At 43.4% G+C, this 11162-nt stretch overlaps 1 protein-coding gene and 1 long non-coding RNA gene across 2 annotated transcripts; both read right to left on the bottom strand.

Annotated features, from left to right (window-relative positions):
• Nucleotides 1-870: 870 nt before the first annotated feature.
• Nucleotides 871-2630, bottom strand: LOC121842216. The gene is made up of 3 exons (XR_006080995.1): nucleotides 2124-2630; nucleotides 1956-2030; nucleotides 871-1607 (listed from the first exon to the last, which is right to left on the bottom strand). It is a non-coding gene; the product is annotated as an uncharacterized LOC121842216 (long non-coding RNA).
• A 4873-nt stretch (nucleotides 2631-7503) lies between these two features.
• Nucleotides 7504-8481, bottom strand: LOC121842215 (protein transport protein Sec16A-like). Its single transcript, XM_042312290.1, has 4 exons — nucleotides 8128-8481; nucleotides 7965-8021; nucleotides 7761-7860; nucleotides 7504-7661 (listed from the first exon to the last, which is right to left on the bottom strand). The coding sequence occupies exons 1-4, from the start codon at nucleotides 8311-8313 to the stop codon at nucleotides 7504-7506; spliced, it is 501 nt and encodes a 166-aa protein (XP_042168224.1). The 5' UTR covers nucleotides 8314-8481.
• Nucleotides 8482-11162: the final 2681 nt, after the last annotated feature.

Here is an 11162-nt window from a genome sequence, read left to right as displayed (position 1 = left end):
CAACACTGCTGCTCATTCATATTCAAACACACCTCAGAGTACGGACACAAACATGGACGTGATGGACCCCTCCGCCACACACACACACAATGAACTACCTGTACATATCAGAATCATACATTCGACAGCCACCTCTTCCCCCACATGTATTGATCCCCCACCTCAAACATGTTGAGTCAATTCCAGATGCTGGAATGGTGCTTGAATGCAGGTGCAGTAGGGCCAAGTATGTAATGATGTGATACCATGTGTACCCCATATCCCCATATCCTGTGTTTGTGTTGATGTTTTTTAAAGTCACACTGAGATTAAACATTTATTTTACCACAGTGCCCATGTAAAAGTGGAAGTCATATTAAACAACTACCATAGAGAACCTTCTCTCCATAGGAATTGCATACCATATTTTTTCCATACATCAAAATAATACTTTATTGTCAATTAGCAATTATTTACTTAGATAAGGCCTCAACAAGGCTCCAGTTAATGGTTGAAAATAACTAATTTCACTGCCAATGAGTTACACTGAGTGTATAAAACATTAAGAACACCTGCTCTTTCCATGACATATGCTGACCAGGTGAATCCAGGTTAAAGCTATAATCCCTTATGGATCTCACTAGTTAAATCCACTTAAATCAGTGTAGATAAAGAGGAGGAGACAGGTTTAAAGACAATTGAGACATGGATTGTGTGTGTGTACCATTCAGAGGGTGAATAGGCAAGAAAAAATATTTACGTGCCTTTCAACGGGGCATGGTAGTAGGTGCCAGGGGTACCAGTTTGTGTCAAGAACTGCAACGCTGCTGGGTTTTATAAGCTCAATAGATTCCCGCGTGTATCAAGAATGGTCCACCACTCAAAAGACATACAGCCAACTTGACACAACTGTGGGAAGCATTGGAGTCAACATGGGCCAGCATCCCTGTGAATGTGTTGTACACTCAGTACATTAATAGCATTGGTACTGTGTTCTTGCCATAACCTGTAAAGCTGGAGCAGCCTGCGAGGCAGGGAGAGGTGTAGGTGATGCCGTTGTCTGAACACACAGGGTCCCACTCCCCAGCCAAGCAGGAGCAGTCTCTGTTACATTCTGACAACAGGCTGCCATCGTACACCAGGGGACATGGGGGACAGAGAAAATGGCTGGTAATAATGATGTTTAAATAATTGTTGCTGAACTATCATTGACATAGGCACAGTGACAAAACAGCCAGGAATCCTGGCTCAGTAACAACCATACTGAATATTCCCACAAGAGGGAGCCCCGGCACAAGCCCACGTGTGTTTTGGTCTAACTCTCCCTCATATTCCACTGATCAAAACTTTTGTTTTAATCAACCCAACCAACCAACCAATCAGATGTCATATTTACCCGTTGTAGGACAGGGTCAGACCAGCCACCTGAACGTTGTCACACTTAGTGCCAGACTACAGAGGGAGGAGGAGGTAGGCCATGAAGGAGATGACGAAAGACATCTGGGCTCCAGACACAACGCCAAGCTTATACCTCTTCATCAGTAGACCTCCCAGGAATATCCCCACCGCACCCACAGGCAGGTTCAACTCACCTGGAAAAGATTTATTTCCACTCATGTTCAGCAAACCTACAGGGGATGGGAGAGAACGAAACAAGTGTATTTAATTGCATTCAACATCAGTACTGACAGGATGGAACATTTCAGTTGGAACATGTCCAGGTTTCTATGGATTCGTTGAGACAGGCAGCCCAATTCAGTCATTTTTTTGAGTAATTGGTATTTTGACCTATCAGATATGCTCTGAAAAAGAGCTGATACGAAAATATTGAATGTGATTGTTCAAAAGACCAATTAGTGGAAAAAATATCATAATTGGGCTGCATGTCTAATCGCATCCCTTGTCTCTCTGTCTCAGTCCTTGCATCGATTACAGAGGGCTGAAAAGGATTACGATCAAGAATCGTTACCCCCTACCCGATGTCCACCGCCTTGGAGTTGGCCCTAGGAGCCCAATTCTTCACCAAACTGGACCTCTGCAACGCTTAAATTCTGGAGAGAATCAGGGAGATGAGAGGAAATGTCCTTTAACACCCCTAGTGGTCACTGAGTATTTAGTCATGACCTTTGGAATATCGAACTCACCGGCAGTCTTTCAGGCATTGATCAATGACACTCTTAGGGATATGTTGAACCGGTTCGTCTTTGTTCACCTCGATGACATCCTGATCTTCTCCAAAAACACCTCTGGAACACATACAGCCCTGTCCCACCTCACGCAAGCAGGTTTTTGCAGGAATCCCGAGACTGACAGGGCATTCATAGAGCTCAAGGGACGTTTCACCTCCGGACCCATCCTCCTTCATCCTGATCCTACTCGTCCCTTTGTGGTAGAGGTGGACGCCTCGGACACCGGAGCTGGTGCAGTACTTTCACAGTGGAAAGGGGAGGACAAGGAACTGCACCCATGCTTCTTTCTCTCTAAACGGTTCTCGCCAGCGGAATGCAACTACAATATAGGTAACCTGGAGCTCTTGGCAGACCTGTTAAGGATAGGGCTGATTGCTGCCCCCTTTGGGGAGTTTGGGTGCCCATGGTAAACAGAAAAAAAATCTGTCAAAAATTGCTAATATATGCAAATAAAAATTATTATTCAATAGAAAACACTCTAAAGCTTCTAAAACCGTTTAAATTATGTCTCTAGGTAAAGCAGAACTCTCAGGGCACTCATTCTCCCAAAGTCTCTCTTGTCATCATCAAAGTTGGCCCAACTTTGACGTCATCGCCCCACCCTTCCCAAGCACTTACAGTCCTGGGAACAGTCTCTATCTCTTCAGCGCGGTGTCAGCTTTCAATGGGGCTTCTCATTGCGAGAATCGGGCGCTCACGAGGGGTTTGGCGGGCCGAAACCTTGCGGTCACGTGAGAAAACAGCCTACTCTCACGCGCGCTCTGTCTTTGTTCCAAGATTGATTGAACGACTCGTGTGTTTCTCTTCCTCCTGAAAATTGCTATGAAGCTAGATAACATGCTAATGCTGTGTTCTGAACATAGTTTTACAAGTTTAGTCGACATATAATATGTAATTTCGACGTTTTGGTGCGCACCCACTTGACTTTTGGCTGCATTTCAACCGAAATGTGTCGTGTTTGATCACCGAAAGACACAGACTTCCAGACTAAAGCTGTTTTTGGTAAGTATAAACCCTTCCAGGTCTACTGATGGAAGAACAGCAAAGGTAAGGGAAGATTTATGTGTTTATTATGGGTTTCTGTGGACTCCGAAGTAGAGGAGTAAAAATGCTAATTCCTGAGCGCCGACTCATATTATAGCCTAGTGAACGAAATCTGTAGCGTTAAAAATAAAAGTAACACAGCGATTGCATTTAGAAGAAGTGTATCTTTCTATACATATGTAGAACATGCATATTTAGTCTAAGTTTATGTTGTGTATTCCATGTTAGCTGACGGCATATGGCGGAGCTATCGTCATTTCTCCGGACATTTGAGTAGCATTTTTTTTAACATGCCGTCATTGTAAACAGATTTATGGATATATATAGCATATTATTGAAAAAAAAAAATGTACTGTGTAACATGTTATATTACTGTCATCTGATGAAGACTTCAAAAGGTTAGTGCAATTATTTTTCTTTTAATCCTGCGTTTGGTGATTGCATATTTTGTGGAATTTGGCTATGGAAATTAGCTTGGTCTTCGGTGTGTCTTCGGTGGTGGTTTGACATAAATATGTGCTATGTTTTCGCCGTAAAACATTTTAGAAATCTGACTTGCTGGCTAGATAAACAAGTTGTTTATCTTTCATTTGAGCTACTGGACTTGTTAATGTGTGGAGGTTAAATATTTTTAAGAATATTTTTTGCGTTCCATGCGCCACATTCCTGCTGACGGTGGGAGGGCTGGTCACTGGTTGGAACCACTGCTTCAACTTCTGGTCTCTTCTCTGCACCTGGGTCCAACCTTACCATGTCACAGTTATAGCATCTCTTAATCCCTTCTCTTAACACGTATGGCCCCAAAACATAATCAAGCAGCTGACCAATTACGCAAGACTTTAGTTCAAAGTTAACTGAGATTAATCAACAACTGGATACATTTCTTTATTTCTAAAGTGAAACTATCCTCCGCATTGGAGTATCTCTACAAGTACAAGTTAAACCAGTATTTCAGTTGTTTTACTGTCCCATGAAGAAGTGTGGCAGGCCTGTGAGGAAGGATCCTACAGCCATGAGGAAACAGCCCACAGCAATGAACCTGGGCCGGTGCAGCTTCGCCCCAAAATGGCTGACCACAGCCAGGAACAGCAGGTTACCTGCAAGAAACCACAACACTACAGTAGCCAGGAATCTCAAATTATAAACGCTGGGTTTTTTTAGACTATAAATGGCATATCAGTTTGGATACTAGGCTACAACTGGGACAACATTTCGTTTTGCAGGGGGTGTATATGTAAGGGGCTTAATACAGTTGTATTCCAGCCACCAGTACTCTGGTGAAGCCCATTTGAAATAAAGAAATATAGTTGAAGTGAATTGGGAAGAGTAAGAATGAAAAACTAAAGAAAGACTGTAAACGGCTGTTACCTGTGATAACATGATTTAAAGTGAAGTAAACCGTACTTTTCGCGTTGTAGTTTATATGATAAAGCTCATAAATGGAAAACACGGGTAACTCATTCATATATCATGTACATATTCTTTATCCCCTTACACTGTGTATGTACATAAATGTTAGGCATAAACACAAGTGACACAGAAAATACAAATAAAATTTGATTTGATTTGATTTGACAAATATTGACATTTAGGAAATCAAAATGCATCTAAATATAGTTTGTTCTGTCTATGAAAAACATTTTTTTTAATTGTTAAAAAAAATATATATATGTATAAAATATACTTGTCTGTACAGTAAGTAAATGTTGGAAATCCAAAAAGCACAAAAATATGTTTTTGTAAAGTTTAAAATAAAATATATGTGTATAATACACTGCTCAAAAAAATAAAGGGAACACTTAAACAACACAATGTAACTCCAAGTCAATCACACTTCTGTGAAATCAAACTGTCCACTTAGGAAGCAACACTGATTGACAATAAATTTCACATGCTGTTGTGCAAATGGAATAGACAACAGGTGGAAATTATAGGCATTTAGCAAGACACCCCCAATAAAGGAGTGGTTCTGCAGGTGGGGATCACAGACCACTTCTCAGTTCCTATGCTTCGTGGCTGATGTTTTGGTCACTTTTGAATGCTGGCGGTGCTTTCACTCTAGTGGTAGCATGAGACGGAGTCTACAACCCACACAAGTGGCTCAGGTAGTGCAGCTCATCCAGGATGGCACATCAATGCGAGATGTGGCAAGAAGGTTTGCTGTGTCTGTCAGCGTAGTGTCCAGAGCATGGAGGCGCTACCAGGAGACAGGCCAGTACATCAGGAGACGTGGAGGGTAGGAGGGCAACAACCCAGCAGCAGGACCGCTACCTCCGCCTTTTTGCAAGGAGGAGCAGGAGGAGCACTGCCAGAGCCCTGCAAAATGCCACAAATGTGCATGCGTCTGCTCAAACGGTCAGAAACAGACTCCATGAGGGGGGTATGACGTCCACAGCTTACAGCCCAACACCGTGCAGTATGTTTGGCATTTGCCAGAGAACACCAAGATTGGCAAATTCGCCACTGGCGCCCTGTGCTCTTCACAGATGAAAGCAGGTTCACACTGAGCACATGTGACAGACGTGACAGTCTGGAGACGCCATGGAGAACGTTCTGCTGCCTGCAACATCCTCCAGCATGACCGGTTTGGCGGTGGGTCAGTCATGATGTGGGGTGGCATTTCTTTGGGGGGCCGCACAGCCTTCCATGTGCTCGCCAGAGGTAGCCTGACTGCCATTAGGTACCGAGATGAGATCCTCAGACCCCTTGTGAGACCATATGCTGGTGTGGTTGGCCCTGGGTTCCTCCTAATGCAAGACAATGCTAGACCTCATGTGGCTGGAGTGTGTCAGCAGTTCCTGCAAGAGGAAGGCATTGATGCTATGGACTGGCCCACCCGTTCCCCAGACCTGAATCCAATTGAGCACATCTGGGACATCATGTCTCGCTCCATCCACCACAGACTGTCCAGGAGTTGGCGGATGCTTTAGTCCAGGTCTGGGAGGAGATCCCTCAGGAGACCATCCGCCATCTCATCAGGAGCATGCCCAGGCGTTGTAGAGAGGTCATACAGGCACGTGGAGGCCACACACACTACTGAGCCTCATTTTGACTTGTTTTAAGGACATTACATCAAAGTTGGATCAGCCTGTAGTGTGGTTTTCCACTTTAATTTTGAGTGTGACTCCAAATCCAGACCTCCATGGGTTGATAAATTTGATTTCCATTGATCATTTTTGTGTGATTTTGTTGTCAGCACATTCAACTATGAAAAGAAAAAAGTATTTAATAAGAATATTTCATTCATTCAGATCTAGGATGTGTTATTTTAGTGTTCCCTTTATTTTTTTGAGCAGTGTATATACTTTTCTGTAACGTAAAGCAATGCAGAAGCAATAAGCATTGTAAATGATGATATAACACATCAAATGAATGTGAACATGAGGACACAAAGGAGAGATTCAGTCTTTTTTTGGATTAAATCGGTCCATATATAGCCTAGATATCGATCTATGAAGACTGTGTGGAAAACGGAAAAAAATAGCGTTTCATAACGTAACGTCATTTTTTAAAAGTTAAAAAGTCGACGATAAACTTTCACAAAACACTTCGAAATACCTTTCTAATGCAACTTTAGGTATTACTACACGTCAATAAGCTATAAAAATCATCAGTGGGCGATGTAAATTCGATAGCCTGCCGTGTGGAAAAATGTCCGGAGAAAAAGACAGACAATGCCTCGGGTCGGTGGTCGGAGAGAATCGGTTCCCTTTGGTCGGATCTACCAAGAATCAATTCAGATTCAAATGAGGAGACTCTATAGATCCTGTGGAAGCTGTAGGTACTGCAAGCTCGGCCCCATATATTACGGTTCACCTTTAACAATTCATGGGAGTGGCGCATGGATATTTTTTTTTTCCATCTCCAGTGATCAGATTTTCCTGCGCTTTTCGATGAAACGACGTTCTGTTATAGTCACAGCCGTGATTTAAACAGTTTTAGAAACGTCTGAGTGTTTTCTATCCACACATACTAATCATATGCATATACTATATTCCTGGAATGAGTAGCAGGGCGCTGAAATGTTGCGCGATTTTTAACAAAAAGCTGCGAAAATTCGCATCATCCCAAAGAGGTTTTAATACAATTTTAATGCTGAAGTTTTTTAATGCTGAAAAAATCTATGTATTGCAAATCCAATCTGGGCAAATGGCCTGTTGGACAAAAATAAAAATTAGATAACATCCTTGCTACTTCAGTCATTTGCTATGTTGAAGTAAAATCTAATTTAATGATGAATGGATACAATTTGGAAGGATTTTCCAAAGTCATACCTCAGGAGGGTAGAGTGTCAAGGGGGTACAACCATTGGTGCCATGAGGTCAAATTGTGAAGGAGGGAGCAAGCCAGAGAGCTGTCTAGGAAGCAGTCCAGGCCCAAGGCTTTGAGGCTTTGAGTTGGTCTCATCATTGTAATGCATTGTAGGGTATCTGCTGCCCCATAGACCTGCTGGTAGTGGGAAATGTGTTAGCAGGAGACCACCAGGGACATCTATGATCGGTTGACACGGTCTTGGTTAAACCACATGTATTCTAAAGCAATATTCACTTGCTTTCATAGAGTAAGGATTCACTCCTTTGGGGACTCTGCCAGTGTTCTCCTGATATCCATATGTCCCCATTCGTGGAGGTGGTTGTACACACTTGTTCTGTAAAACACATCAACACATTTTCCAAATTGTTAGTAATATTATCACAGTTGAAATACAATGGTTGTTCACTGTTTTTAATTTCATTGAATTTAAGTGTGTACCTCAGCCTTGGGCTCAGTTTTGTTAACCCATCTGTGCAGAGTTGGATCCCAGACAATCTGAGGAAGAAGATATTAGCAATGTGAAGCAAGCCACAATTTTTACAAATTTTAATCCACTCAATTGTCTCTACATAGAATATAGTGTTAATAACCAGTTCCTTACAGATCTGTCTTTGTCCTCAGGTAGATGAACCTCCTCCTTATCAACTCTTCCACTCCCAAAGACCCATCTGAGCCAGCCTCCACTGTTATTGTGAACAGCAGGGGTCTCGGGCTCAGCCACCGGCCGGCTGCCAGTCTGGCACTGAGGGTTGGCCTCGGAGTGTTCCGGCTTGGTAATGGACATCATAGCAGGATGCTCAACATATCTAAGTCGGACATCTGTAATAAGTGGAAGAAGTCAGGCCACTCTGGTCATGTCACCACACAGAACAATTACTAGCTGACAGGTAGGAACGTCTTGCTCTGATACTCTGTTACAACCCAATCTTAACCTACACGCAGTCACGGGGATTACTGGGAGCCCACACTCTCCTCCCTGAGACTGGGTTGGGTCGGGGACCCAGTGTTGTTCTCGGTCTTGCAGACCAATCTCAGGCACCTCAAGGTTGCAAGTCCCTTCATAACAAACCTCTTCACTTCGCTTGCACTCCTCCATGAAGTGACAAAAAAGAGGATATGGAGCTCTGGATCGACGAGACAAAATTGTCTGTTTGATGTCCCATTCAAGCCACAGAAGGACTTCATGAAGTTACCCCGGGGAACCTCTGAGGTTCTGACCCAACGAGACAAGTTGCTGGTCCCGTTGGAAAGACAATAACATTGTCACAGTTGTCACGAAATGGCTCAAAGTTCGTAACAAAAGGGAGACAACGTGGAGACAAGGAATAACAAAATATATTTATTAAATAAAGCAAACTAAATACAATTCAAATCAAATCAAATCAAATTTATTTATATAGCCCTTCGTACATCAGCTGATATCTCAAAGTGCTGTACAGAAACCCAGCCTAAAACCCCAAACAGCAAGCAATGCAGGTGTAGAAGCACGGTGGCTAGGAAAAACTCCCTAGAAAGGCCAAAACCTAGGAAGAAACCTAGAGAGGAACCAGGCTATGTGGGGTGGCCTGTCCTCTTCTGGCTGTGCCGGGTGGAGATTATAACAGAACATAGCCAAGATGTTCAAATGTTCATAAATGACCAGCATGGTCGAATAATAATAAGGCAGAACAGTTGAAACTGGAGCAGCAGCATGGCCAGGTGGACTGGGGACAGCAAGGAGTCATCATGTCAGGTAGTCCTGGGGCATGGTCCTAGGGCTCAGGTCCTCCGAGAGAGAGAAAGAAAGAGAGAAGGAGAGAATTAGAGAATGCACACTTAGATTCACACAGGACACCGAATGGGACAGGAGCCCCCACACATAAACTACTGCAGCATAATGGAGGCTGAGACAGGAGAGGGGTCAGGAGACTACTGTGGCCCCATCCCGAGGACACCCCGGACAGGGCCAAACAGAAAGGATATAACCCCACCCACTTTGCCCAAAGCTTGGCCCACACCTACTAAAGGGATATCTTCAACCATAACTTACATCCTAAGACAAGGCTGAGTATAGCCCACAAGATCTCACTTGGCACAGCCCAACTGGGGGCGCCAGCCCAGACAGGATGACCACAACAGTGAATCAACCCCTCAGGTGGCACCCCCTTCCAGGAATGACATGAGAGTGCTGAGTAAGCCAGTGACTCAGCCCCTGTAGTAGGGTTAGAGGCAGAGAATCCCAGTGGAAAGGGGAACCGGCCAGGCAGAGACAGCAGAGGGGCGGTTCGTTGCTCCAGAAACCTTTCCGTTCACCTTCCCCACTCTGACCAGACTACACTCAATCATATGACCCACTGAAGAGATGAGTCTTCGGTAAAGACTTAAAGGTTGAGACCGAGTTTGCGTCTCTGACATGGTTTAGGCAGACCGTTCCATAAAAATGGAGCTCTATAGGAGAAAGCCCTGCCTCCAGCTGTTTGTAGAAATTCTAGGGACAATTAGGAGAGGCCTGCGTCTTGTGACCATAGCGTACGTGTGGTATGTACAGCAGGTTTAAATCAGAGATGGTAGGAGCAAGCCCATGTAATGCTTTTGTAGGTTAGCTGTAAAACAGCAGAAATCAGCCCTTGCTTTGACAGGAGAGCCAGTGTAGAAAGGCTAGCACTGGAGTAATATGATTAAAAAATGTGGTTCTAGTCAGGTTCTAGCAGCCGTATTTGCTTAACTGAAGTTTATTTAGTGCTTTATCCGGGTAGCCGGAAAGTAGACATGCAGTAGTCTAACCTAGAAGTGACAAAAGCATGGATACATTTTCTGCATCATTTTTTGGACGAAAGTTTCTGATTTTTTGCAATATTACGTAGATGGAAAAAAGCTGTCCTTGAAATGGTCTTGATATGTTCTTCAAAGAGAGATCAGGGTCAGGTAACGCCAGGTCCTTCACAGTTTTTATTTGAGGCGACTGTACAACCATTAAGATTAATTGTCAGATTCAACAGAAGATCTCTTTTTTTTTTTGGACCTAGAACAAGCATCTCCTATTTTTGTCCGGCTTTAAAAGTAAAAGTTTTGCAGCATCCACTTCCTTATGTCTGAAACACATGCTTCTAGCGAGGGCAATTTTGGGGCTTCACCATGTTTCATTGATGTACAGCTGTGTGTCATCCGCATAGCAGTGAAAAGTTAACATGTATGTTTCGAATAACATCCCCAAGAGGTAAAATATATAGTGAAAACAATAGTGGTCCTAAAACGGAACCTTGAGGAACACCAGAAATTTACAGTTGATTTGTCAGAGGACAAAACCATTCACAGAAACAAACTGATATCTTTCCGACAGATAAGATCTAAACCAGGCCAGAACTTGTCCGTGTAGACCAATTTGGGTTCAATCTCTCCAAAATAATGTGGTGATCAATGGTATCAAAAGCAGCACTAAGGTCTAGAGTACGAGGACAGATGCAGAGCCTCGATCCGATGCCATTAAAATGTCATTTACCAACTTCACAAGTGCCGTCTCAGTGCTATGATGGGGTCTAAAACCAGCCTGAAGCATTTCATTATACATTGTTTGTCTTCAGGAAGGCAGTGAGTTGCTGCGCAACAGCCTTCTCTAACATTTTTGAGAGGAATGGAAGATTCGATATAGGCTGATAG

This window comes from Oncorhynchus tshawytscha, unplaced genomic scaffold, assembly GCF_018296145.1.
Source record: "Oncorhynchus tshawytscha isolate Ot180627B unplaced genomic scaffold, Otsh_v2.0 Un_contig_20329_pilon_pilon, whole genome shotgun sequence".
NCBI classification, from domain to species: domain Eukaryota; kingdom Metazoa; phylum Chordata; class Actinopteri; order Salmoniformes; family Salmonidae; genus Oncorhynchus; species Oncorhynchus tshawytscha.
The sequence above is the reverse complement of the archived record's forward strand: the minus strand, read 5'-3'. Positions and strand labels throughout refer to the sequence as shown.

What these genes read in the sequence shown, in the direction of transcription:
- LOC121842215 (XM_042312290.1), bottom strand. Translation starts at nt 8,313, where the DNA reads ATGATGTCCATTACCAAGCCGGAACACTCCGAGGCCAACCCTCAGTGC. An exon ending in CTGAGGACAAAGACAGATCT is followed by an intron (nt 8,022 to 8,127) that starts GTAAGGAACTGG and finishes CTTCTTCCTCAG; the next exon opens with ATTGTCTGGGATCCAACTCT. An exon ending in AAACTGAGCCCAAGGCTGAG is followed by an intron (nt 7,861 to 7,964) that starts GTACACACTTAA and finishes TGTGTTTTACAG; the next exon opens with AACAAGTGTGTACAACCACC.